Source organism: Chiloscyllium plagiosum, chromosome 5, assembly GCF_004010195.1.
Source record: "Chiloscyllium plagiosum isolate BGI_BamShark_2017 chromosome 5, ASM401019v2, whole genome shotgun sequence".
NCBI classification, from domain to species: Eukaryota; Metazoa; Chordata; class Chondrichthyes; order Orectolobiformes; family Hemiscylliidae; genus Chiloscyllium; species Chiloscyllium plagiosum.
The window spans coordinates 96,895,303-96,921,841 of NC_057714.1; the positions used below are offsets into that span (position 1 = coordinate 96,895,303).

At 42.9% G+C, this 26,539-nt stretch overlaps 1 protein-coding gene across 2 annotated transcripts in view; it reads left to right on the forward strand.

Moving 5' to 3' along the window:
- adarb2 (adenosine deaminase RNA specific B2 (inactive)) overlaps positions 1-26,539 on the forward strand; it is a 736,380-nt gene that overhangs the window by 342,957 nt on the left and 366,884 nt on the right. For both annotated transcript variants that reach the window (XM_043690659.1, XM_043690662.1), the window contains one exon: positions 18,959-19,045. In XM_043690659.1, coding sequence (XP_043546594.1) covers positions 18,959-19,045 — 87 coding nt within the window. The remainder of the gene's footprint in view (positions 1-18,958; positions 19,046-26,539) is intronic.

The following is a 26,539-nucleotide window of genomic DNA, read 5'->3' on the forward strand; positions in this document are numbered from 1 at the left end:
ATGGTTACAGTGTCAATGCCACAGGCTGCAGAAGAGTTCTACCTGCATCTGTAATGAACACAGATTTCCCTGTATGAGTGCCAAACGTGGCCTTTGTTGGTGGATTCATTATTTTCTGACACACTTCTTCAAACTTGTGTGGTATTAGTTAATGAATGTGTCAATCAAACACTGCTGTACTCTCCATAGAAATACACTATATACCATTTGTGGATGACTGCTCTGCTGAACCCCACTCTGCATCAGATTTGCAATCTATTCTCAATTTCTTCAATTCTGCAGGTTATAGGTATGAGCTGTCCTTCAAATTTGCCAAATGAAAATTCATGTATCAACCCAGACCTGTTTACGTAAATATTCCACATCCATATGGCATGCTGGCCTTCATAACAAGACGAATTGAGTACAGAAGCAAAGAGGTCCTTCTGCAGCTGTACAGGGCCCTGGTGAGACTGCACTTGGAGTATTGTGCGCAGTTTTGGTCTCCAAATTTGAGGAAAAACATTCTGGCTATTGAGGGAGTGCAACGTAGTTTCACGAGGTCAATTCCCGGAATGGCGGGACTATCTTACGCTGAAAGATTGGAGTGACTGGGCTTGTATACGCTTGAGTTTAGAAGGCTGAGAGGGGATCTGATTGAGATGTATATGATTATTAAAGGATTGGACACTCTGGAGGCAGGAAACATGTTTCCGCTGATGGATGAGTCCCGAACCAGATGACACAGTTTAAAAATAAGGGGTAGGCCACTTAGAACAGAGTTGAGGAGAAACTTCTTCACCCAGAGAGTGGTGGGTGTATGGAATGCTCTGCCCCAGAAGGCTGAGGAGGCCAAGTCTCTGGATACTTTCAAGAAAGAGTTGGATAGAGCTCTAAAGGATAGTGGAATCAAGGGGTATGGGGATAAGGCAGGAACAGCATACTGATTGAGGATGATCAGCCATGATCATAATGAATGGTGGTGCTGGCTTGAAGGGCTGAATGGCCTACTTCTGCACCTATTGTCTATTGTCTATTGTCTATAATATACATTGAAGGACAGACTGTGTAAATGCATTGAGTACTTTCTACGTTTTGGCTGCCAATCTCCCAAACAGCCACCTTTGACTGGATCTAACATCGCATTTGCTAGTTTAGCATTCTACAAATAAATGTTGACCCATCTGACTCTCATTCCCCCTACCCCAGCTCCCTTTCCCACCCATTTACCAATGAGCTGCCAACTTCCTTTCTAGCCTCCTCTCATGATGTCCTGTGCAACTCTACATCCTTACACCCCTCCACCTGACTCTGAACACACCTCTCCCAAAGCGAGTGTCTTCCCAAAACCCTCCCAGTCCCTGTTCTACAGATTCAACTCCAGTCTTCAGTGAGTGAAATGCAGCAGCAAATTCAGGAGAGAATCAGCCTCTCATTAGCGGAGCAGCTCCTTAAAAGGCCTTACATTTGCAAAATCAGAAATCGCTGGAAAACTCTGCTTCTACCTCCTTCCTGGGCCCACCCATTGTTTCTGCCTGCTCCTGCCCCACAGAATGACATCCACAATTCTTCTGGTGGCAATTACATCAGTTTCACAATTTCCAATTTGATGTCTCCAGGTACCTCCTCTTCAGCATGGACATGCAATTGTTTTACATGTCCATCCTTCATCAGGATGGTCTCAGAGCTCTTCGCTTCTTCCTGAGAAAAAGGTCTGAACCATCCTCATCCACCACCACCCTCCTCCACCTGGCTGAGCTTGTCCTCCTTTTGAACAATTTCCTCTTTAACCCCTCTCACTTTCTCAGATCAAAGTTGTTTTTGTGGGTACACTCATGGATCCCTCGGTTATGCTTGTCTCTTTGTGGCATACGTGGAATGTCCCATGTCCTTACCCCAATTCCCACACACTAGACCTTGACGTCACATGGGCTGCTTCTACAAAAAAACAATTATCAGCCACTAACTGTCGCCATTAGCAGCTTTTCATTAAGAAAGCAACAGAGAAATATCAATTCTGTCTGCTGTTATACATTTTGGCATGAAGGCCTAGGCAGGAATTAGCCTCAGTATTCCTGGCTGGTGAACAACCCCTCTCCCCACTTTACCCCAGTTCCAACCTTCCAGCTCAGCATTGTCCTCGTTCCCCCATCCTCCTCTCTGGCCTATCACCTCCATCCCCATCCCCATTCACCTATTGTACTCTTTGCTACCTTCTCCCCAGCACCCCACCCTCACCATTTATCTCTCCACCCTGGAGGCTCCCTGTCTCTATTCCTGACGAAGGGCTTTTGCCCAAAACATCGATTTTCCTGCTCCTTGGATGCTGCCTGACCTGCTGTGCTTTTCCAGCATCACTCTGATGTAAACACTATTCATCATCCCAGACTGACCTTTGTCTGTCCAATCGCTGTTCTCCATCTCTGGGCTACATCTCCAGTTATTGTTTACTCCTTCCCTTTCCCTCACCTCATCGTCAGCGCACATAACCGTTTCCGAGCTACATTCAGTTCTGAAAAGGGTCACTGAACCTGAAACATTAACTCTGCTTTCTCTCTACAGATGCTGCGAGACCTGCTGAGTTTTTCCAGCAATTTCTGTTTTTGCTTCTGATTTCCAGCATCCGCAGAGTTCATGGTTTTTTTTGTGTTTACAGTTGCACTTACCTGTCTCCTGACCAGCAGCGAGGTGGTCCGATGACACACTCGGTATGCTTGCTTGTTCTCTGCAAGCTGCCTCTGGACGAGCTTCTTCTTCTATATCATTAAATCTGAACGTACTACAGTAGAGAAGGAGGCCATTTGACCCATTGTGCCTGTGCTGGCTCTTTGCAAAAGATGTTCAATTAGTTCCACCCTTCTATTCTATTCTCGTGGCCCAGTAAGTGTTTCCACATCTCTTCCCAACTTTAAACAGCCATATCAATTTTTTGCCTAACTTCCTGGCTGCATGGACCACAATCCCACTGGTTTCCAATGTTTCTTTGTAAAACTAAGGATTTTCGTCTTTGCTACCATTCTAGTAAAACTGTCTGCAGCATCTAATGTGTCTTGACACCATTCTTAAAGGGTGATGTCCAGAATTGATCACAAAATTCCAATCAGTGTGTGACCAATTTTTCATACAGTTTTAGCAAAGCTTGCTTGGCTTTGTTCCCTTTTTATAAAATCAAATATACCCAACAGTTTTTCAAGAGTTAGTCATAGAGTCATAGTGATGTACAGCAAAGAAACAGACCCTTTGGTCCAACCCGTCCATGCCGACCAGATATCCCAACCTAACCATACATGTATCACACTCTGAGTGAAAAAGTTGCCCCTTTGGTCTCTTTTATAACTTTCCCCTCTCACCCTAAACCTATGCCCTCTAGTTCTGGACTCGCCGATCCCAGGGAAAAGACTTTGTCTATTTATTGTCTCCATGCCCCTCATGATACTACCACCTTTAAGGACTTGTTTACATGCAAATGTTGGCCTTTGTTCCCACATTTACCATTTAGTTTATTTTGTCTCCTTCCCCCAAAATAAATAATTTCACTTTCCTCTATATTAAATTTCATTTCCAATAATCTTTCACTGTATCCACTCTTGGTAGTATGGTGGACACTTATCATTTCTTTCAGCCCTTCTCTACAAGGGGATTAGTGACTGAATTTCTATGGTATGAGTTTCAGGTTGAAAGTAGGGTCATAAAGTTCTGTATCATCACAGAACTCATCTGTTGAACCATGTATCAACCAGGAGCAGCACAACTTCTTCATCCAAAGTGCTGACTGACCCCTTTACTAATTCCACAGCTACACCACTCTCTAATACTTGCTAAGTGACAATATATGTACTGGACCTTAACACAAATGTTGAGCTGACGATTGGTGTTCTAGAGAATGTTAGCCTTTAGATTTTAGTGGAGAACTGTTCCTCTTGCTCTCTTACAGGAGCAGATGGCACATTATGAGAAAATGAGTGTACTTATCCATTTTGCTGCTGACATTAATCGCTTCATTATAAGCTTGTGCATAATCAGTGTGTGTGGAAATGTTCAGAAAGCATATAGTGCAGTTCAGGGCTTCTGAATAACACCATACCAGACATCGTATCTGTATCAAAACTTATGAAAAGATCTATGATGGCCTCCTTCTGGCAGAGCGCCACATGCTCCTGGTCAGTTTTGTCTTTGGGTAAGAGAGGTAACAAGGAATCAAAACAGCTTCCTGAAATACATTTTCTTGACCATCTTACAGTACATCAAGCAATTTGCATATTTTTGAAATTCTGTGTAGTAGGTGTGCAATTCAAGCATTGTCGTATTGGAATGGAAGTTTTAAACTGTTCTGCCTTCAGTGGGGTAGTGGCTGACCTTTACTTCAGCACTATTTAGGCCTCTTTGCTTCACATCCCCGAATATCCTTTACAAAATGTAGTTACTTCAGTCTTGAAAATTTCAATCAATCCTGCATTATCATATTTTTGGGAGAAGGGGAGTGCGAGATTTTCACTGCACTTTGGGTCTAACCGGTTTTTCCAATTCACACATGAATGGCTCAGTTTTAATATTAAGGTTGTGGCTTCTTACACAAGGATTAGGAGCAGGAGTAGGCCATTCGGCCCATTGAACCTGTTCCACCATTCCGTAAAATCATGTCTGATCTGATTTTGGTCTCAACACCTTTGTCTTCTCTGTCCTGTCTGCTTTGTCAGTTAACAATCTAACTCAGCCTTGAATAGAGTCAGGGAAACCTTCACTTCCTAAGGAAGTGAATTCCACAGACTAATAACCATCTGATAAAAAATATCCTTACCCCAGAATTAAATAGGAGACCTTTGCGTAACCTAATCCTGGATTCTTCCGCAAGGGTAAACATCTTGTCAGCATCAACCTTGTCAAGATCCCTCGGGATCTTACACATTTCAATAAGACCACCTCACATTCTTCTAAATTCTGATCAGTATCGGCCAAAACAGTTCACTATTTATTCAAATGGCACAAAATACCTGTTCAATGCTACCAGCATTTCCTTGTTACTGATGAATCATTCCTTACTCTCACCCACTAAGGAACCAATGCACATTTTAGCTATTCCTTTCCAGTTTAGATACTTTTAGAAACTCTTACTAACTTGTTCGAGAGTTCCTTATCCCTAAAGTGGTTACTCTACTGAATTCATTGTCATGTTAAACACTTTGATTAGATTACCACTCAAGGGAATACAAAGTTCTTTTTATTGTTCAAAAGACGTAGACTTCCTGACTGTGACAGTATATAGTGCTCATCCCTAATTGTCCAATAATCACATTGCTGTGGGTCTGGAGTCACATGGTAGGCCAGGTCAGGTAAGGATAACAGAGCTTCTTCCCTAAAGGACACTAGTGAATCAGATGTGTTTACAGCAATCAACAATGCTGACAAAATTTCCATCCGACTAGCTTTTTATTTAGATGGTTTCAAAGATTTCAAATTTCACCATCAGCTGCGGTGGGATTGAAGTTAATGTCCACAGAACATTGGTTTGCTGTTCTTGATTATTATTCCTTGTATTACCAGTACGCCACCACTTTCCTCAATTGAACATACTTACACCACACTTTCAGGCAGTGCATTCCATATCCTCAATATTTGTTGAGTGAAAAAGCTTTTCTTCAATTCATCCTTGCTTTTTTATTTCCAGATGACTTTATGTCTATGCCCTCTTTTGTTCCTATTACAAGTGGAAACAGTTTCTCCCCATATATTCTATCCAGTTCAGTCATGAATTTGAGAACATCTGTCAGATCTCCTCTCAGCCTTCTTCCCTCCAACAAAAACAGTCCCAGCTTCTTCAATCTATCCTCATAACTGAAGTACCTCATCCCTGAACCATTCTTGTAAACTACTTATGAAGTCTTTCCATTGCATTCATTTCCTTCCTATAATGTGGTGCCCAGAGCTGTTCACAATACTCCAGCTAACTGTCTTATGTTGAGTCCATCTTAGTCAGTGTGATAAACGTACTAAACGTACTTCCAGTTATTGAGTCATAGGGTCATACAGCATGAAAACAGACCCTCAGGTCCAATTCATTAACATTGACCAAATTTCCCAAACTAAACTAGTCCTACTTGCCTGTTTCTGGCCTATATCTCTCCAAACCTTTCCTATTCATGTACTTATCCAAATATCTTTTCAATGTTGTAATTGTACCCACATCCACTAATTCCTCAGGAAGTTCATTCTACATGCGAAGCCCCACTCTCAGTGTAAAAGATTTGCCCCTTATGTCATTTATAAAATCTCTCTCCTCTCACTTCAAAAAATTTACCCTCAAGTCTTGAACTCTCCCATCCTTGGAAATGACCTTTGCATTTGCTACACATTGATGGTTGCAGGGGTGTTGTAGACTTTTGCTTTCACGGTGGAAGAAGCAATTAATGTTATATTTGTTGGTCTCTATTTCTTGAATGTTTACGTGGGTGTCTGGTGATGTACTTGCAAATCTGAGGGTTATGACTGAACTTGTAGGTTCAGATGGCCCTCCTGTCATTGAATTGTGTAAGATTATGTCTGAGAGTAATCCCTGCAAGAGTGATTGAAATGTTGTAAATGATCTAAAAGATCTGTCAGGACTCTGCCAGACAACACTGAATTAGACAAACTCTTTGGCAGTGCACAGCTTTATGGGAGGACATTACTTTCTTACATGGAGTAACTGACCCCACCACCACGCCTCTAATACATTCAGGACTCTTACACCTGCCTAATGTCACTCCTTCATATGTCCCACTTGATTACAAACATTCCCCCAGCCCACACACACTGCACCACACCACCCCAGCACCCTTTGCAGCTCCAATTTTCCACACAAAAGTCCATTCTCTTTCTCCCCTCCTGTTGAGTTGAAAGCGTTCACATATAAAGCGCTGCACGAAGACACATGCCACCAATAAATTATTATGAACCCAGTGCTGCAAGATTCCCGTGTGCTACTGACTATATCCTGGGTGTCAGACTTTATTGAAAACTGTTTCACATTTATGCATATTCATGGCATGCAAGTACAAACATACCACTATCCAATGCAATTTTCCATAAGGTGCAAACTCAGTGCACCTCAACCTGTCTGCTGTGCTCACAATTGGCTGCTACATTTCCTTCATTAAAACAGCAACCATACTTTGAATAAGCTACTTCATTGACTGGGATATCCTGATGTCATGAAAGGTATTATATAAATGTCAATCTTTCTTCACTTCATTTCCATACTTTCATTTGGAATAAGATTATTCTATTTACAGTTGAATTTGTCTGTTCGCAATGTAACTGGGGAATATTACCTGTTCTCCGCTGTCATCTGAAGTCAAAATTATCTGTCTGACCTTCTTAAAAAAGCTCAGGGACTGAAAAAGGCAAAAGCTCCTCTGCAATGTTAAGCATAAGACTGGGTGAGGTAATTTCAATATGAGCCAATTCCCTGATGATCTACCTAACGTCCCTCTCTGTGACATTCACACACACATAGAGTGGAACAGGCAATTTCAAGGACGATCATTTACATGAATGCAACAGTATCTTAAACTAATATCTAAGTGATAGTGCAGTTCAGTGCAGCAGCACCAAGGCATTGGGAGTTAATAGACTGGAGCCAAACTGGTGAGAGTTAGATTTAGCCTTCCTTTTCTATTTTCCCTTTCTAACTGGAGATAAAGAGAAAAGGATTTCTATGGTCTGCTCTTGTGTTTTGTTTTAGCATTAATAAGCAGTGTGGTACACTAAAGCAGGTCATGGTTATGAATTCTGTGGTAAGTAACTCACCTCTGACTTCCCAAATCCTGTCCACTGTCATCAAGGCACAAGTCAGGAGTGTGCTGGAATAGTCTCCACGTGCCTGGATGGGTGTAGTCAAGAACGCCCCCGAAGAAGCTTGAGACTTTCCAGGACAGTACCTTCACCACATTGACAACAGCAACTCAAGGAGATCATGATTACTATCTAAAGGATAGTTAAGGATGGGCAAGAGATACCATACTAGCTAGTAATGCCCAACTCCCCTAACTGGACAAATATGAGGGGGTGAGAGATGCAAAAAGTGAAGTGAAATCAATTTCAAGGAGATAGCAAAAGCTGAGAAGCAAAGGAGAGAAGAGACAGCCTGAATAAACCAAAAACAATTGTGGGAAAGCAAGGAAGTGCCAGAAAAAAATAAACAGACATGAGTACAATCTGAAGCAAAAGATGTATAGGAACAAAAATACTGGCTATTTCGGAATTTAATAGGATTGAAATGACAGTTGAGAACAGGAGTAATGGAGAAGTTTGTATTTCTATAATCAAAGTATATCACCTGCCTTGAAGAAGGAAGACAGAAAACATTTTACTTATGAGCAATTAATGCTAAGAACGACAATGCACCAGGTTATAATCCAACTAGCTTTTGGAAGCACTAGCTTTTGGAACGCTGCTGTTTCATCAGGTGCTCCTTCAACCATGGGATCAATGTGGATTTCACAGTTTCCTCATTTCCCCTCCCCCCACCTTATCCCAGATCTAAATTTCCAATTTAGCACTGCTCCCTTGACCGGTCCTATCTGTCCATCTTCCTGTCTCCCTATCTGCTCCACCCTTGTCTCTGACCTAACTTCACCTAACCCAACATAATCTGCCTATCACATTCTCAGCTACCATCACACCCCTCCCCCGTAACAAAACCAACCCCTGCCCTCATTTATCTCTCACTGCCCTTAGGCCACTAGCCTCATTCCTGATGAAGAGCATATGCCTGAAATATCGATTCTCCTGCTCCTCAGATGCTGCCTGACTGGCTTTTCCAGCACTGCACTCTTTGACTCACCCACCTTAACTCATGATAACACTAACCCTGCATGCCATCAGTGCTGCCCATTCACACCCAATCTGCACCAGCAGTAATACCTGTGCCACCCACTGTCACCTCCCATAATACCTACCTCTCTTTCATTCTAGGAGCAAAGCAGCACACAATATGGCAGAAAAAGTCATTTAGCTCATCATGCCTTATCAACAGAGTACTCTGACTCTAAACAGGACTTGGACTGTTACTGAAGGCTGCCCTTGAATTACTGTGCCAGGATCCCCTGGGCGAATTGCCTGAAGCCTATCAACAACTGTGGCAAGCTGTCTTTATGTCTACATTTGTTATGTCTGCACTAAAGACTGTAGACAGGATGAGGGGGCCTGCAGAAAAAGACAACTCAAAGCTGGGCAATGCACAGTAAGGATAGGCTCAGAGTGAGTGGGCACTATGTCAGACACTGTCCTATCCGCCCTAGTCCAGGAACTCCCCATATACATTCGAGACACCCTCCACCTCCTCCAAGAGTTCCGTTTCCCCGGCCCCCAATGCCTCATCTTCACCATGGACATCCAATCTCTCTACACCTCCATCTACCATGACCAAGGCCTCCAAGCCCTCCGTTTCTTCCTCAACAGTACCCTTCCACCGACACTCTCATTCATTTGGTTGAACTGGTCCTCATCCTTAACCATTTCTCCTTCGAATCCTCCCACTTCCTCCAGCCCAAAGGGGTAGCCATGGGCACTCGTATGGGCCCCAGCGATGCCTGTGTCTTTGTCAGCTATGTAGAACAATCCATCTTCGGTAGTTACACCAGCACCACTCCCCACCTCTTCCTCCGCTACATTGATGACTGCATCGGCGCCATCTCATGCTCCCGCGAGGAGGTTGAGCATTTCATCAACTTCACCAACACATTCCACCCTGACCTTAAATTCACCTGGACCATCTCTGACACCTCCCTTCCCTGCCTGGACCTCTCCATCTCCATCGATGACGACCAACTTGACACTGACATTTTTTTACAAACCCACCAACTCCCACAGCTACCTGGATTACATCTCTTCCCAAACTACCTCCTGCAAAAATGCCGTTCCGTATTCTCAACTCCTCCGCCTCCGCCGTATCTGCTCCCAGGAGGACCAGTTCCACCACAGAACACACTAGATGGCCTCCTTCTTTAAAGACCAGAAGTTCCCTTCCCATGTGGTTGAAGATGCCCTCCAACGCATCTCCTCCACATCCCGCACCTCTGCCTTCAAACCCCACTCCTCCAACCATAACAAGGACAGAACCCCCCGGTCCTCACCGTCCACCCAACCAACGTTCGCATAAACGTGGGCGGCACAGTGGCTCAGTGGTTGGCACTGCTGCCTCACAGCACCAGAGTCCCAGGTTCGATTCCAGTCTCGGGTGACTGTCTGCGTGGAATTTGCACAATCTTCCCGTGTCTGCGTGGGTTTCCTCCGGGTGCTCCAGTTTCCTCCCATTGTCCAAAGATGTCCAGGTTAGGTGAATTGACCATGTTAAATTGCCCAAAGTGTAAGGTGCATTAGTCAGAGGGAAATGGGTCTGGATGGGTTATTCTTCGGAGGGTCGGTGTGGACTTGTTGGGCCGAAGGGACTGTTTCCATGCTATAGGGAATCTAAACCACAGCATCTGCTGACATTTCCGCCACCTCCAAACGGACCTCGCCACCAGGAATATATTTCCCTCCACACCCCTCTCCGCAAAGACTGTTCCCTCCATGACTACCCACACCTCCTCCCTCACCTCCCTCCACCCCAAAGGAGCCTTCCACATCCATCAAAGTTTTACCTGCACATCCACCAATGTCATTTATTGTATCCGTTGCTCCCGATGTGATCTCCTCTACATTGGGGAGACTGGACGCCTTCTCGCAGAGCGCTTTAGGGAACATCTCCGGGACACCCGCACCAATCAACCCCACCGCCCCATGGCCCAACATTTCAACTCCCCCCCCGACTCTGCCAAGGACATGCAGGTCCTGGGTCTTCTCCAGTGCCGCTCCCTCACCACCCAACGCCTGTAGGAAGAACGCCTCACCTTATCTCTCCACCCTGGAAGCTCCCTGCCTTCAGTCCTGATGAAGGGTTTTTGCCCAAAACGTCGATTTTCCTACTCCTCGGATGCTGCCTGACCTGCTGTGTCTTTCCAGCACCACTCTAATCTAGACTATGACAGACAATGCAGCTTGGTCCAGTCCATGAGTTGGGTGCATGTCTCTGAGCACACAATGTCCATTGCAACCAATTTGTCGGTGCAGCCCGAGATGCAGCATTGAAACGCAGAAGCATTCTGTAAATGGAATAGAGATCTGCCATGAGGGTTCATGGAAGCTGTCATAAATCAGATGCCAATGTCTGGGGATGTAGGATGCATGTGGCCAGTGCCCATGGAGTGTGCCCAATGTGTTGGTGCCTGGTGTCCAACATGGGGATGTTTTGGATCAAGCTGCGATTTGACCCATCAAGGACCCACTCTGGTTTCTGTGTCATGTTTTCTGATGGCTCGTTTGTATGGCCAGTTTGGTAAGATGGGCTGTTAACAACCCCTATCACAAGCAATTGGGAACTTGCCACTGATTCGTGACAATTTCATCACACCCATGGGACAAACATGTACAAAATGCAATGGGTTGATCTTGACGTTGGGGTGGTGTTGGTGTTGGCCAAATATCTTGTCCAAGTGTATCATACATCCTACCATACCCCACGAAGCTCAGAGCCTGAGAAAATTTCATCCATTATTATATTCACTTGCTTTTTGTTCATAAAGTACTTTCTCATGCAGTTTTCAGGACTTCATTAAAAGGGGGATAGAATACAAAATCAGAGAGATAATAATGCGTTTATACAGAAAAATAAAATTTATAAAAGGCTAGTTAGTTTGTGTAGAGTGATGCTGGAAGAGCAAGCGGTTCAGGCAGCATCCGAGGAGCAGGAAAATCAGATGCTGCCTAAACTGCTGTGCTTTTCCAGTACCACTCTACTCCAGAATCTGGTTTCCAGCATCTGCAGTCATTGTTTTTACCTAGTTAGTTTGAGTGACCAGATTTGATGAAGCCAGCAAGTAGCTGTGAAAATGAAGGATAAGGATAGCAAGATTCAGGAACCTTGAATGACAAGAGGAATTTTGAGCTTAGTCAAAAAGAAAAAGGAGGCATACATAAGGTTTAGGAAACTGAAAACAGACAGAACCCTTGAAGATTACAAGGATAACAAGAAAGAACGCAAACAAGGACATAGGAGGGCTAAGAGGGGCCATGAAATGTCTTTTGCATACAGGATTAAGGAAAATTCCAAGGCACTTAATACATAGAAAAGGAATAAAGACAGTAGCTGGGAAAATGGTAAGAACCCTCAAAGTCAAAAGATGGAATCTATGTATGGTGCTCGAGGAAGTAGGTGAGTTTCTTAATGGGTACTTTGCATCGATATTCACCAAGGAGAAGGACATGGTGAATGGTGAGTCTTAGGAGGAGCATGACTACAGGAGTCAGGAGGCCATGTTGTGGCTGTGTAGGACATTGGTGAGGCCATTTTTGATATATTGTGTGTTATTGTGGTCTCCTTCCTATAGGAAGGATGTTGTGAAAGTTGAAACAGTTCAGAAAAGGTTTACAAGGATGTCATAGAGTCATAGAGATGTACAGCATGGAAACAGACCCTTCGGTCCAACCCATAGCTCATTCCATACACGTATCACTCTCTGTGTGAAAAAGTTGCCACGTAGGTCTCTTTTATGTCTTTCCCCTCGCACCTTAAACCTAAACCCTCTATTTCTGGACTCCCCGACCCCAGGGAAAAGACTTTGCCTATTTACCCTATCCATGCCCCTCACAATTTTGTAAACCTCTATAAGGTCACCCCTCAGCCTCCGACGCTCCAGGGAAAAGAGCCCCAACCTGTTTAGCCTCTCCCTATAGCTCAAATCCTCCAACCCTGGCAACACCCTTGTAAATCTTTTCTGAACCCTTTCAAGTTTCACAACATCTTTTCGGTAGGAAGGAGACCAGAATTGCACGCAATGTTCCAACAGTGGTCTAACCAATGTCCTGTACAGTCGCAACATGACCTCCCAACTCCTGTACTCAGTACTCTGACCAATAAAGGAAAGCATACCAAACGCCTTCTGCACTATCCTGTCTACCTGCGACTCCACTTTCAAGGAGCTATGAACCTGCACTCCAAGGTTTCTTTATTCAGCAACACTCCCCAGGACCTTGATATTAAGTGTATAAGTCCTGCTAAGATTTGCTTTCCCAAAATGCAGCACATCACACTTATCTGAATTAAACTCCATCTGCCATTTCTCAGCCTAATGGCCCATCTGGTCAAGATCCTGTTGTAATCTGTGGTAACCCTCTTCACTGTCCACTATATCTCCAATTTTGGTGTCATCTGCAAACTTACTAACTGTACCTCTTATGCTCACATCCAAATCATTTATGTAAATGACAAAAAGTAGAGGACCCAGCACCGATCCTTGTGGCACTCCACTGATCACAGGCCTCCAGTCTGAAAAACAACCCTCCACCACCATCCTCTGACTTCTACCTTTGAGCCAGTTCTGTATCCAAATGGCTAGTTCTCCCTGTATTCCGTGAATACCAACCTTGCTAATCAGTCTCCCATGGGGAACCTTGTCGAACGCCTTACTGAATTCCATATAGATTTATCGCTCTGCCCTCATCAATCTTCTTTGTTACTTCCACAAAAAAACTCAATCAAGTTTGTGAGACATGATTTTCCACGCACAAAGCCACGTTGACTATACCTAATCAGTCCTTGCCTTTCCAAATACATGTACATCCTGTCCCTCAGGATTCCCTCCAACAACTTGCTCACCACCAATGTCAAGCTCACTGGTTCTTGGAGGATTTGAGCTATAGAGAGAGGCTGAATAGGCTGGGGCTGTTTTCCCTGGAACATCGGAAGCTGAGGGGTGACCTTATAGAGGTTTATAAAATCATGAGGGACGTTGATACGGTAAATTGACTAGGTCTTTTCCCTAGGGTGGGGAAGTCCAGAACTGGAGGGCATAGGTTCAGGGTGAGAGGGGAAAACATTTTTATATAGAGGGTGGTGCATGTATGGAATGAGCTGCCAGAAGAAGTGGTGGAAGCTGGTACAGTTACAGTCTTTAAAAGGCATCTGGATGGGTATATAAATTGAAAGGGTTGAGAGGGATATGGGCCAAGTGCTGGCAAATGGGACTAGATTGGGTTGGGATACCTGGTCGGCATGGATGAGTTGGACCAAAGGATTTGGTTGTATGCTATATATCTTTATGACTCTCTGACTCTATGTTGATATTCTAGGCATGTCGATATAAAAAGGACAAAGGTGTTGGGTGTTTTGTAATGAATTAAGGTAGACAGGATCAGATGGAATCTATCCCAGAATGCTGAGGGAAGCTGGTGAGGAAATGTCTGGGGTCTTCCACAAAATTTTTGTATCCTCTTTCGTCACAGGAGAGGCTCACAGGAGTGGAGAGATACCAATGTTATTCCTTTGTTTGAGAAGGACAACAAGGGTAATCTGGAAAATTACAGGTCTGTGATCCTTACGATATTGGTTGGAAAACTTTTGGAGAAGATTCTGAGGGACAGAATTTACTCACATTTGGTAAAGTAGAGACAGGCAGCTTGGCTTTGAATGGGGGAGGCTGTGTCTCACAAACCTGATTGAGTTTTTTGAGAAAGTGACAATGATGACTGATGAGGGCAGGGCAGTGGATATTGTCTAAATGGATGTTGGTAAGGCCTTTGACAAGGTCTCTCATTGCAGACAGATTACAAAAAGTGAAGTCACATGGGATCTGCAGGGAACTTTTAAGATGGATACACAACTGGCTTGGTCATAAAAGACAGAGAGTAGCAGTGGAAGGATGTTTTACTGACTAGAGATCTGTAACCAGTGGTGTTGCGCAGGGATCAGTGCTGGAATCTCTGTTGTAGAGATGATTTAGAGAAGACTGTAGGTCCCCAATTAGTAAGTTTGTGAATGGCCTAAAGATTGGGGAAGCTGCAGGTACTGAGGAGGATTGCCAGAGGATACAGCAGGATATAGATAGGCTGGAGACTCAGACAGAGAAATAGCAGAATGAATTTAATCAGTAGATCAAAAAATGTTCACTCAGTGTGTAGTTAGAGAACAGAATCTACTGCTTGGAAGTGTGGTCAAGGCAGATTCGATTGAGGCAGTCAAGGGGGAAGTGGATAATTTGAATGGTAAAATTGTGCAGGACTACAGGAAGAAAGCAGGCAATTAGCATTAAAACAGAATGCTCAGAAAGCTGGTGCAGACACAATGGGCAGAATGGCCTCCTTCTCGACCAATGATAAAACATCTTCAATAACTTCCTATCTATAAAGTCATACTTCCATTGCTTGCTCATATTAGCTGAAAAGTAAGGTTTTGGGGCATTTGTGTAATTGCAATGGATTATTTTATTTTAAGTGGCTTACTGTTAATGTTACAATTGAATAATGGCTTCATCCTACCACACAGAGCATTCCTATTGCTACAAAATGAATGAACAAACCTGAGAAGAAAGTGCTGGTTAAGAGTTGTTAATGAGGGTCTGTATCCAGGATCATGGAACTCAGCAGTTAAATCACATTTTGAGACATCTTAATATAGGTAAGACCTGGTATTGATGGATTGAATATTGGGAAACCTTAAGGTTGTGAAGAACAGCAGTGACTGGAATTAATACAGCTTTCAGGCAAGAGTGGAGGTGTAATGGTCATTGGTGGGTGTGTTACAATGCAGCAGGAGAGGGCATCCTTTTTCCTTTTGTTAATCCATTTTGCAGCCAGGAAGACTCTGAGAGCACTAAAGAAGAACAAATGTGTTTTATCAGTGATGCATCACTGTTTCTACAGGTCATTAATTTTGCTACAATCAGCAAACTGTGAGAGTGCAGATGGCAGAGGAGGTACATCCCTCACTGCGGGCATTACCCCAAACAATGCGGCTGCTTCAATAGAATCTGCTGCCTTGGGCATGACAGAAGAGGGTGATGTGACTGGATTTGAGTTCAGCAGGGAAACTGCACCACCTGGCCATGAATACCTGCAGGGACAGCCATCTGTCATGTTCTGGTGGAAATAAAACTTACTAGGCCCCTTAATGCTTGTGCTGTTGGATCTTCCAGCACCTCACACTGGGAAGCCCAGGATTTAGTCAATGGATGATTTCTATTCTGGACAGTCAAACAATGAGCATCTGTAAGACATAGTGAAAGCAAAGTCACTTGATTTTATCAGTGAATTTGGTTTGTGAGTTTTGTAAGGCATCGCTGTTGCATTGTTCCCTCGTGTTCTGTGAATTTGCAAATTTTGGTTGCTTATTTGGTCCTGTGAACAAGGGAGAATCATTATTTGGTGACTGTTAATCTAACTGACCAGTAGCAGGGGTCCCAGAAGTTCTGCATCTGTGCTTAAACCAAATGTCCATGTGTCAGTGTAACAGAACTCCTTTAGGAGCTCAGAGCTTACTGTCATTCAGTAAAACCAATCAGCTGCTCCTGCCCTTTACTTCATAATGAGCATGGAACACAGAGTCTCAAATTAGGTCTCTGAATTGATTTGTCTGCATGTGTCATCAGTGGTAGATGTCCTTTTCAAGCAGCACTATCACACTTGGAGCTTCTGGATCCAGTGACAAGGATTGGACTCTCCCTGTAGAGATAAGAAAAAGGACCAAAAGAATCCCTCCTCGAGTGTGCTCTGACCTATCAATAAACACCTGGCTGAATTCCTACATCAACTCCACTTTCCCGCTTCATTCCCCCATATCCCTAGACTTAGTTGATGGAGAGGGGAAGCTCTCAGTTGTTATTCATCAGAGATCAAAGTAAGCAGGTGGTAGGTACATAATGAGTATATGGCAGCAACACATTTATAACTAACTACCATATTATGATAAAAGGAACTGTTAGAGGTGGTATATGAACATGGACAGAGGATTAACAAACTAATAGAAGACAATGTGTTGGGATAAAGAGGGAATTTTCAGGTTGGCAGCCTGTAACTTGTGGAGTGCCACAGGGGTCAGTGCTGGGGCCACAATTATTTACGTCACAAAGTGTGGCACTGGAAAAGCACATCAGGTCAGGCAGCATCCGAGGAGCAGGAGAGTCGACGTTTCAGGCATAAACCCTTCATCAGGAATATGACTCTCCTGCTCCTCAGATGCTGACTGAGCTGCTGCACTTTTCCGTGCCACACTTTTCGATTCTGACCTCCAGCATCCGCAGTCCTCACTTTTACTCAGCCGTAATTATTTACAACATGCTTTAATAATGTGGATGAGGAAAGTAAATGGACTGTAGCCAAGTTTGTGGATGACACAAAAATAGGTGGAAAGGCAGATGTTGAGGATGACACAGTCTGCAGAGCGATATAGATAGGTTAGTCAAATAGGCAAAAGACTTGACAAATCAAATATAATATGGGGAAATGTGAAGTTATGCAGTTTAGCAGGAAGAATACAGGAACTGAGCATTGTTTAAATGGAGAAAGACTGCAGAAAGCTACATCACATAGGGATTTGGGCGTCCTCATACCTAAATCACAAAAAAGCTCACATCCAGGTTCAGATCGCAAATGGAACATTGGCCTTTATTTCAAAGGAACTGAAGTAAAAAAACCAAGGAGTTGTGAACAGTTTTCATCTACTTATCTAAGGAAAGATTTACTGCCGTTGGAAGCAGTTTGAGGAGGTTCAGTTGGCTGATACTTGGTATGAAGATACTATCTTATTAGCAAAGGGTAAGTAGGTTGGGCTTGTACTCATTGAAATATCGTTAAATGGGAGGTGACCTTATTGAAACATACTAGATTCGGACGGAACTTGTTAGGATTGATGCAGAGAGTTTGTTTCCCCTTGTGTGGAAGTTTAGGACCAGAGGGCATAATCCCAAAATAGGGATTCACCCTTTTAAGACAGAGATGAGGAGAAACGTCTTCTCTCTGAGTGGAGTAAATCAGTTGAAATTTTTTTACCACAGAGGGCCACCGAGGCTGGGTCATATTCAAGGCTGAGAGAGACAGAGTTTTCATTAGTAATGGGATCAAGGGTTATGGGCAAAAGGTAGGAAAGTGGAGTTGAGGATTATCAGATCACTATTGAACTGATTGAGTGGTGGAGTGGGTTCAATGGGCTAAATGTCTACATCTGTCCTATATCTTATGGGCTTAACTAATTTATCTTCGTGTACAATCACCCAGCATGGACACACCAATATAGCAAAATGCGTGCCTCTCTGGTACCATCAAATATTCTAAGAAAGGAATTCTGTCCTTTTGTTTTACAGTGATATTCTTACCTTATGTTTGTGTTTCTTTCATTCATGGAATTTCTTCCAGACTTGATCTGTGACATTCTGCCACCTTTCTGTCCCAACTTCTCTTTACACTGTCCCTCCACTACAACAGAGATTGGTGCTGCCACAGGCTGGCTTCCACATTGGGCTTACTACATTTGGTTCAGACCCATCTATAATTTTAATAAAAACAGTGCAACTCTTTCCTGGAAAAGAGACCATTGTGACCTTTGTCAGTGAGTCACATACAAGAAATGTTCCAGGATTTCTTGGGGAGGCAATGGTCTAGTGGTATTGTCACGAGACCTATTAATCCAGTAACTCAGCTAATGTTCTTGAGACTGGATTCAACTCCTGCCAAGGCAGATGGATAAATCTGAATTTAGTAAAGAATCTGGAATAATGGGCCAAATGATGACCCTAAAACCATTGTCAATTGTCAGGAAGAATCCATCTGCTTCACAAATGTCCCTTAGAGAAGCAAATCTACCATCCTTACCTGGTTTGGCCGAGATGTGACTCCAGCCCCACAGCAATGTGGTTGACTCTTAACTACTCTCTGAGCAATAAATGCTGGCCTGGCCAGTGGCACCCATATACTGTGAGTGAATTAGAAAGTTTTCACCATCCCTGCTTAGACAAAGACACATCATGATGAATCATAAAACTATAAACCATACACACCTCTGATGTTGTTTGCTGGTTATTAACTTTATGAATATCAGGTATTTCCCTCACTTTTCTCAAAACTAAGTAAAGTACCGCCCATAATGAAAATCTAATAAAACTAATGTTCTGTTAAATGCTTCTTTTGCCAGATAAATTGAACACACTTTCTTCGTTCATTGGTCCATTCAAGTATTTCAGCCCTGGTTTGGAAAATACAGAGGATGAGGACAATCTGAGTAAGTCTGATTTCCCGTTTATTAAGTAAATTGCTGATACTGCCTCAATGAAATGAAAACAGAGTCTCATTCACAGACAAACCCTTGGCAGAATCAGTTCAAATAGTGCACTCAGGAATGTGTGATAAAACACTACACCAATCAGCTTAATTTCCAAATATTTTTGTTCATTCTTTTTTAAAAATGTGCAAGTTGTTCTATCCAGCAACACAACCTACGAGTCACAACAGGCAAAATCGAGCAGTTAAAAAGCTCATCCATACAAATACAGACCATCTGGTTGTGAAGGCAATACACTCAGTCGCAGTCAGCCATATGTTCGAGTTTATAAAATGAACAAAAACAGCTGCCATAAAGCGTAAAATGGAGAGTTTAGAACTGAATGCATTAACTAAGAAAATTATTATAATACCTCTTAACACAATTATTTGTGTGGCCAAGTGGGTAAATACACAGCCTTGTGTGATGACCCATTTGGAAGACCCCAGCTTTGTTTGTTAGTCAGCATGGAGTTGTTTGGGGTAACAGGTCAAGTCAACAGAGTGAAGAGGACTCCCATTGTGATCACTGTCACATGAATCCATTGCCAACATTCACATTCGAGGCAAATACACAAATTGCTGGAGGCTGTTAGCAACTGGTACACAGTGACCCTGCAAGAACCAATACCTTTAAGAGGGAAGAAAATGAGCAAATGTGAAATATAGAATCATATGTTAAGAGCATTTACAATATTTACACAACATCTAACAAATAAAAGTTGTTCAGTATGGCACTAATGCTGCCTGAAAAGGGTTTATCCATATGATTTCCTTAGCTTCACTTGTTCACTCACGGGATAATTTTTGTCTTCTGTAGATTGGCTACAACCTGATAGTTGGTTGCGTTAAACACTATTGGGCCTCTCTCTTCTCCTTTGGAACCATACAATGTTCTGGGAGAGCGAACACAAGCTGTTTTCAAACGCAGACTGTTCTTATGAAACCTGTCTCTAGCCTGTCTCCCCTATCCCCACCTCCAACATCAAACAAAAGAAGTCTAATTAAGATCATTCATTCAGCTACCTCTGTTGCCCTTCTCCATTTCCATCATTACCAAGCCGAATCTCCTCATCAGGCTCTCTTCTGTTATAACCCTGAAGTCATGTCTCTCACTCCAGTTTCTCTTTCTCTCCCATCATTTGGTCTCCAAGCTCATCTCATCAATGAGATCCACCTCTTACTTCTTGATGCGAATGCCACTAAACCAAACTATTCTACCTTTTGTTATAACACAAAGATATAAATCCAGACCAAATCAGACTCACTGACACTGGACACAGTGAGATTAAAGCATTTGTTGACTCTCAAAATATTCAATTATTCCTAACCAGACTTTACAAATAACTGATCTGAGACACCAAGTTTATAACTTAAACAAACCTTAATAATGTAACTTGAGCAAAACACAAATGAATAACTAGGCATTCTAATTAATATCTATGATCCCCAGCCCAATCTTCTTTAAATAGAGTCCAGCACTCACACACTGACAGGCAGACACGGTTAAGGTATACATTTATTAAAAATTATAAATTGTTGCTTCAATTAATTCCAGCCCTTCATGAAATCCAATGGATTACATCACAGGCTACAATCTTGCTTGAATTTTGAAGTTACTGGTCAATATAAATAGCTTCCATGGACCTCCAGAGAATTGTCCTAATTTCTCATAGGTTGTGGTTCTTTTCTCAGGATCTTCAGTTGATAACTGGAGGTCAACTAGAGACAGCAAAACCAAACAACCCAGAGGCAGTTTCCAAAGAAACTTTGCCTCCTGCCCAAAAACACAGTCAACACAGTTCTCTCTTTGTTTTCTCATTTTTTCTTCCCAATATTTCCTACGGTTGGCTTGCTGGAACCAGTTTTTTCCTGATTGACCAATTCAACATCCAACCGGCTGCCAGTCCCTGACCATAACAACATCTCAGTACCAGTTTGTCGATAGTATTCTTCAACCAGTAACTATGATACCTGTAGTATCTTTGCAGGCCAGTTCCAACAAACATCAGTGTTTTGTTCTCTCCCATTTAAAAAAGAACAGGCTCATATTCGAAGTTCAATTCTCAACTGCAACTCGCAGTTCCAAACCAAAAATGAGAAAAATAAAAGATCTATAATAATGGTCTGAAGACTTCTCTCTACTGTTCAGTTTCCTCATTTGAATCTGCTCTTGGTTATTCAATCATAGCTAAGGCAACTCCCATGCAATCTCTTGCTCACTTGCAGCATTACCTTTAGAGTCCTGTACAGACATATCCTGATCTCTTCCTAATTCTTATCTACATTTTATCATCCAAAAACATGGGTTGCATCACCTTCCATATATTTGCTAATACCACCTAGTTCTATGTATTCACCACTTTTCTTAATGTTGCCACTGAGATGCAATATTGTCGAGTTAAACACCAGGAGATCAACTTTCATCTGTGCCACAAAACCCAGATCCCTTCCACCAATTCCATTTTCCTGCCGGTCACCTTCTCAGTTGAACCATTATATCTGATTCAACCAGAGCTGAACTTCTGATCGCACGTTCTCTTCAGTACAAAGATGGCCTCATCACTTGTCCCCAAGTAATATTGCCCATGTCTTAGGAGTACACAGTCTGAATTTCAACAGGGAGACTTGTAACTGGCAAACATTGTGGAAATCTTTGAGGAGTTAACATACAAAGGTGGACAGAGGGATGCAGTGGACATAGATTATAGAACATGAGGGAAGATTATCGATGTACCACAGAAGGAAGTCATCTGGTCTACTTAGCCTCAAACCCCATTCACAACAATTAGGTTTAGAATCCTACAGGTTAAGACAGATCATTCTCACTATCCATCTAGCCTCTTCGATAGAAGACTATTAAATTAATTGGGTTGACAGTCAGAATCTTTTGAAATGTTTAGTATTAGAGGGCATGCATTTAAGGTGAGAGGGACAAAGTTCAAAGGAAATGTGAGCGGCAAGTCTTTTACACAGAAAGGGGTAAGAATCTGGAATGTGCTGCCGAGGGTGATGGTGGAGGAAGATATGATAGGGGCATTTAAGGGACCTTTAGATAAGATGTGATTATGGAAGGAATGATGGGGTAATGGATTAAGCTATTAGCTTCTTTTGGCATCATGTTCAGCCCAACATTGTGGGCTGAAGGGCCCTTTCCTGTGCTGTATTGTTCTATGCTCCATGTTCTATCATGTACATTATAAAATATGCACCCTTTACAAATCTTCTATCTTCCTCTCTTTCATGGAATGTGGGCATCACTGGCAAGATGAACATTTGTTAACTCATCTGTAACCATCCTTAATCTAAGGACTAGACAGGTTCAGAGGCCAGTCAGGAGTCAAAATTGCTGTGGATCTGGATTAAATTGGAAACTGAACAAGGTGTCAAATTTCTTTTCCCTAAAGGAGATTAATGAACCAGGTTAGTTTTTACAACAAGTGATGATAATGACATGGACACCATTACTGCAACTGGCCTTCAATTCCAGATTTTATCATCGGAAAATAAATTTCACCAACTCCTGTGGTATCACCAGAGCGTTAGTCTGCCTCTGATCACTATTCCAGTTACATTGACATTATGCAAACATCTCTTTTGAGCAATAAGTTTCAAATTCCCACTGCCCTCTCAATAAAAACATTACTCCTCATGTCAGCTGATGTTATTACTGGATATGTTGAATTCCCAGACAGGAACCAAGCTTGGTAGATCATATTTTTATGTTTGATTTGGTTTTAATGAAGTGTTCTTTCACTGAACCGTAAGCACACAATACTGCAGATTTACTTTAACAACAAAACTGAAGTTTATTACAAAAGGAGCAAAGATTTTGAAGAAGTAACAAAGAAGATTGATGAGGGCAGAGCAGTAGATGTGATCTATATGGAATTCAGTAAAGCGTTCGAAAAGATTCCCCACGGGAGACTGATTAGCAAGGTTGGTTCTCACGGAATACAGGGAGAACTAGCCATATGGATACAGAACTGGCTCAAAGGTAGAAGGTGGTGGTGGAGGGTTGTTTTCAGACTGGAGGCCTGTGATCAGTGGAGTGCCACAAGGATCGGTGCTGGGCCCTCTAGTTTTTGTCATTTACATAAATGATTTGGATGCGAGCATAAGAGGTACAGTTAGTAAGTTTGCAGATGACACCAAAATTGGAGCGAGGTGCTGCATTTTGGGAAAGCAAATCTTAGCAGGACTTATACACTTAATGGTAAAGTCCTTTGTTGCTGAACAAAGAGACCTTGGAGTGCAGGTTCCTTTCTCCTTGAAAGTGGAGTTGCAGGTAGATAGGATAGTGAAGAAGGCGTTTGGTATGCTTTCCTTTATTGGTCAGAGTATTGAGTACAGGAGTTAGGAGGTCATGTTGCGGCTGTGCAGGACATTGGTAAGGCCACTGTTGGAATATCGGAAAGATGTTGTGAAACTTAAAAGTTCAGAAAAGATTTACAAGGATGTTGCCAGGGTTGGAGGATCTGAGCTACAGGGAGAGGCTGAACAGGCTGGGGCTGTTTTCCCTGGAGCGTCGAAGGCTGAGGGGTGACCTTATAGAGGTTTACAAAATTATGAGGGGCATGGATAGGATAAATAGACAAAGTCTTTTCCCTGGGGTGGGGGAGTCCAGAACTAGAGGGCGTATGTTTAGGGTGAGAGGGGAAAGAGATAAAAGAGACCTAAGGGGCAACCTTTTCACACATAGGGTGGTACGTGTATGGAATGAGCTGCCAGAGGATGTGGTGGAGGCTGGTACAATTGCAATATTTAAGAGGCATTTGGATGGGTATATGAATAGGAAGAGTTTGGAGGGATATGGGCCGGGTGCTGGCAGGTGGGACTAGATTGGGTTGGGATATCTGGTCGGCATGGACGGGTTGGACCAAAGGGTCTGTTTCCATGCGCTACATCCCTATGACTCTATGACTTTAAGAAATAGAATAATCTGAACCATCTACTTATGATAAAAATTCAAAGGTTTTAAACACACAGTAAAATGATAACTCCATTAATCCCAAAACACTCCTTTTTAAATTGAATGGAAACAAAGCAGCTTTAGTGTTGTTCTAAATACACAAGTCCTGGTACAGTTCCCAAAACACAGCCCATATAATAATCACATGAGAATTAATGAATCTTCATGTTGGTAGGTTTAAGTGACTTGCAACTTTGATTGAAAATGCAGATGGCAACTCCCAGGAACTATCATACATTTGAGTTTCAATATACCCCCTTCACTAGCCACTTTCAGGTCTTTATCCTAACACATCTGATCTGGAACTAACAGTAATTTTTAACTCCAAAGGAATCTAATTTACTGCATCTATCAGCCCCTTCACAAGAACACTGACTATATAGCCATCCTGTGCTAACCCACTCAAAATCAAAAGTGAAAGCTCAATGTCTCTCAATTATGACATTTCCCTTAAACTTAAAAATAAATTCTCAAACTCTCCAACAAATCTTTGAGGCCCTATTGTTTATCATGTCCTATTGAAAACAGTCTAGATTGAACAGAAGTCCATAGGGAAAGGCATTTGATAAGGTTCCACACGGTAGGCTATTGTACAAAATAAGGAGTTTTGGGATTGAGGGTGATTTAGCTGTTTGGATCAGAAATTGGCTAGCTGAAAGAAGACAGAGGATGGTGGTTGATGGGAAATGTTCATCCTTGAGCTCAGTTACCAATGGTGTGCAGCAAGGATCTGTTTTGGGGTCACTGCTGTTTGTCATTTTTATAAATGATCTGGAGATGGCTGTGGAAGGATGGGTTAGTAAATTTGCAGATGACACTAAGGTAGGCAGAGTTGTGGATAGTGCTGAAGGATGTTATGGATTACAGAGGGACATAGATAAGACGCAGAGCTGGGCTGAGAAGTGACAAATGGAGTGGAATGCGAAAAAGTAAAAGGTGGTTCACTTTGGAAGAAGTAACAGGAATGCAGAGTACCGGGCTAATGGTAAAATTCTTGGCAGTGTAGATGAACAGAGAGATCTTGGTGTCTAGGTGCATAAATCCATGAAAGTTGCCAAGTAGGTTGACAGGGTTGTTGAGAAGACATATGGTGTGTTGGTGTTTATTAGTAGGGGGATTGAGTTTCAGAACCACAGAGTCATGCTTCAGCTGTACAAGACACTGGGCCGCACTTGGAAGATAGTGTGCAGTTCTGGTCACCGCATTATAGGAAGGATGTGGAAGCTTTGGAAAGGGTTCAGAGGAGATTTACTAACATGTCTGGTATGGAAGGAAAGTCTTACGAGAAAAGGCTGAGGGAACTGAGACTGTTTTCATTGGAGAGAAGAAGGTTGAGAGGTGAATTAATCGAGACGCATAAGATAATCAGAGGGTTAGATAGGATGAACAGTGAGAGCCTTTTTCCTCAGATGGTGAAGGTTAACATGAGGGGACATTGTTTTAAACTGAGGGGTGATAGATTTAGGAGAGATATCAGGGGTAGCTTCTTTACTCAGAGGGGCATGGAACGGCCTACTTGCAACAGTAGCGGACTCGCTGACGAGAGGGACCGTATTGTTGAAGAGGAGAGTGTGAAATGGACTGGTAAGCTAGAGGAGATACTTGTTAGGAAGGAAGATGTGTTGGACATTTTGAATAACTTGAGGATAACAAGTACCCCGGGCCTGACGGGATATATCCTAGGATTATGTGGGAAGCAAGAGAGGAAATTGCAGAGCCGTTGGCAATGATCTTTTTGTCTTCACTGTCAACAGGGGTGGTACCAGGGGACTGGAGAGTGGCGAATGTTGTGCCCCTGTTCAAGAAAGGGAATAGGGATAACCCCGGGAATTACAGGCCAGATAGTCTTACTTCAGTGGTACGCAAAGTAATGGAAAGGGTACTGAGGGATAGGATTTATGAGTATCTGGAAAAACACTGCTTGATTAGGGACAGCCAGCACAGATTTGTGAAGGGTAGGTCTTGCCTTACAAGTCTGATTGAATTCTTCGAGGAGGTGACCAAGCATGTGGATGAGGGAAGAGCAGTGGATGTAGTGTACATGGATTTCAGTAAGGCATTTGATAAGGTTCCCCATGGTAGGCTTATGCGGAAAATCAGGAGGCATGGGATAGAGGGAAATTTGGCCAAATGGATAGAAAACTGGCTAACCGGTCGAAGGCAGAGAGTGGTGGTAGATGGTAAATATTCAGCCTGGAGCCCAGTTACAAGTGGAGTTCCGCAGGGATCAGTTCTGGGTCCTCTGCTGTTCGTAATTTTTATTAATGACTTGGATGAGGGAGTCGAAAGGTGTCTCAGTAGATTTGCAGATGAGACGAAGATTGGTGGAGTTGTGGATAGGAGGAGGGCTGTTGTCGGCTGCAAAGAGACTTAGATATGATGCAGAACTGGGCTGAGGAGTGGCAGATGGAGTTCAACCCTGCCAAGTGTGAGGTTGACCATTTTGGAAGAACAAATAAGAATGCGGAATACAGGATTAATGGT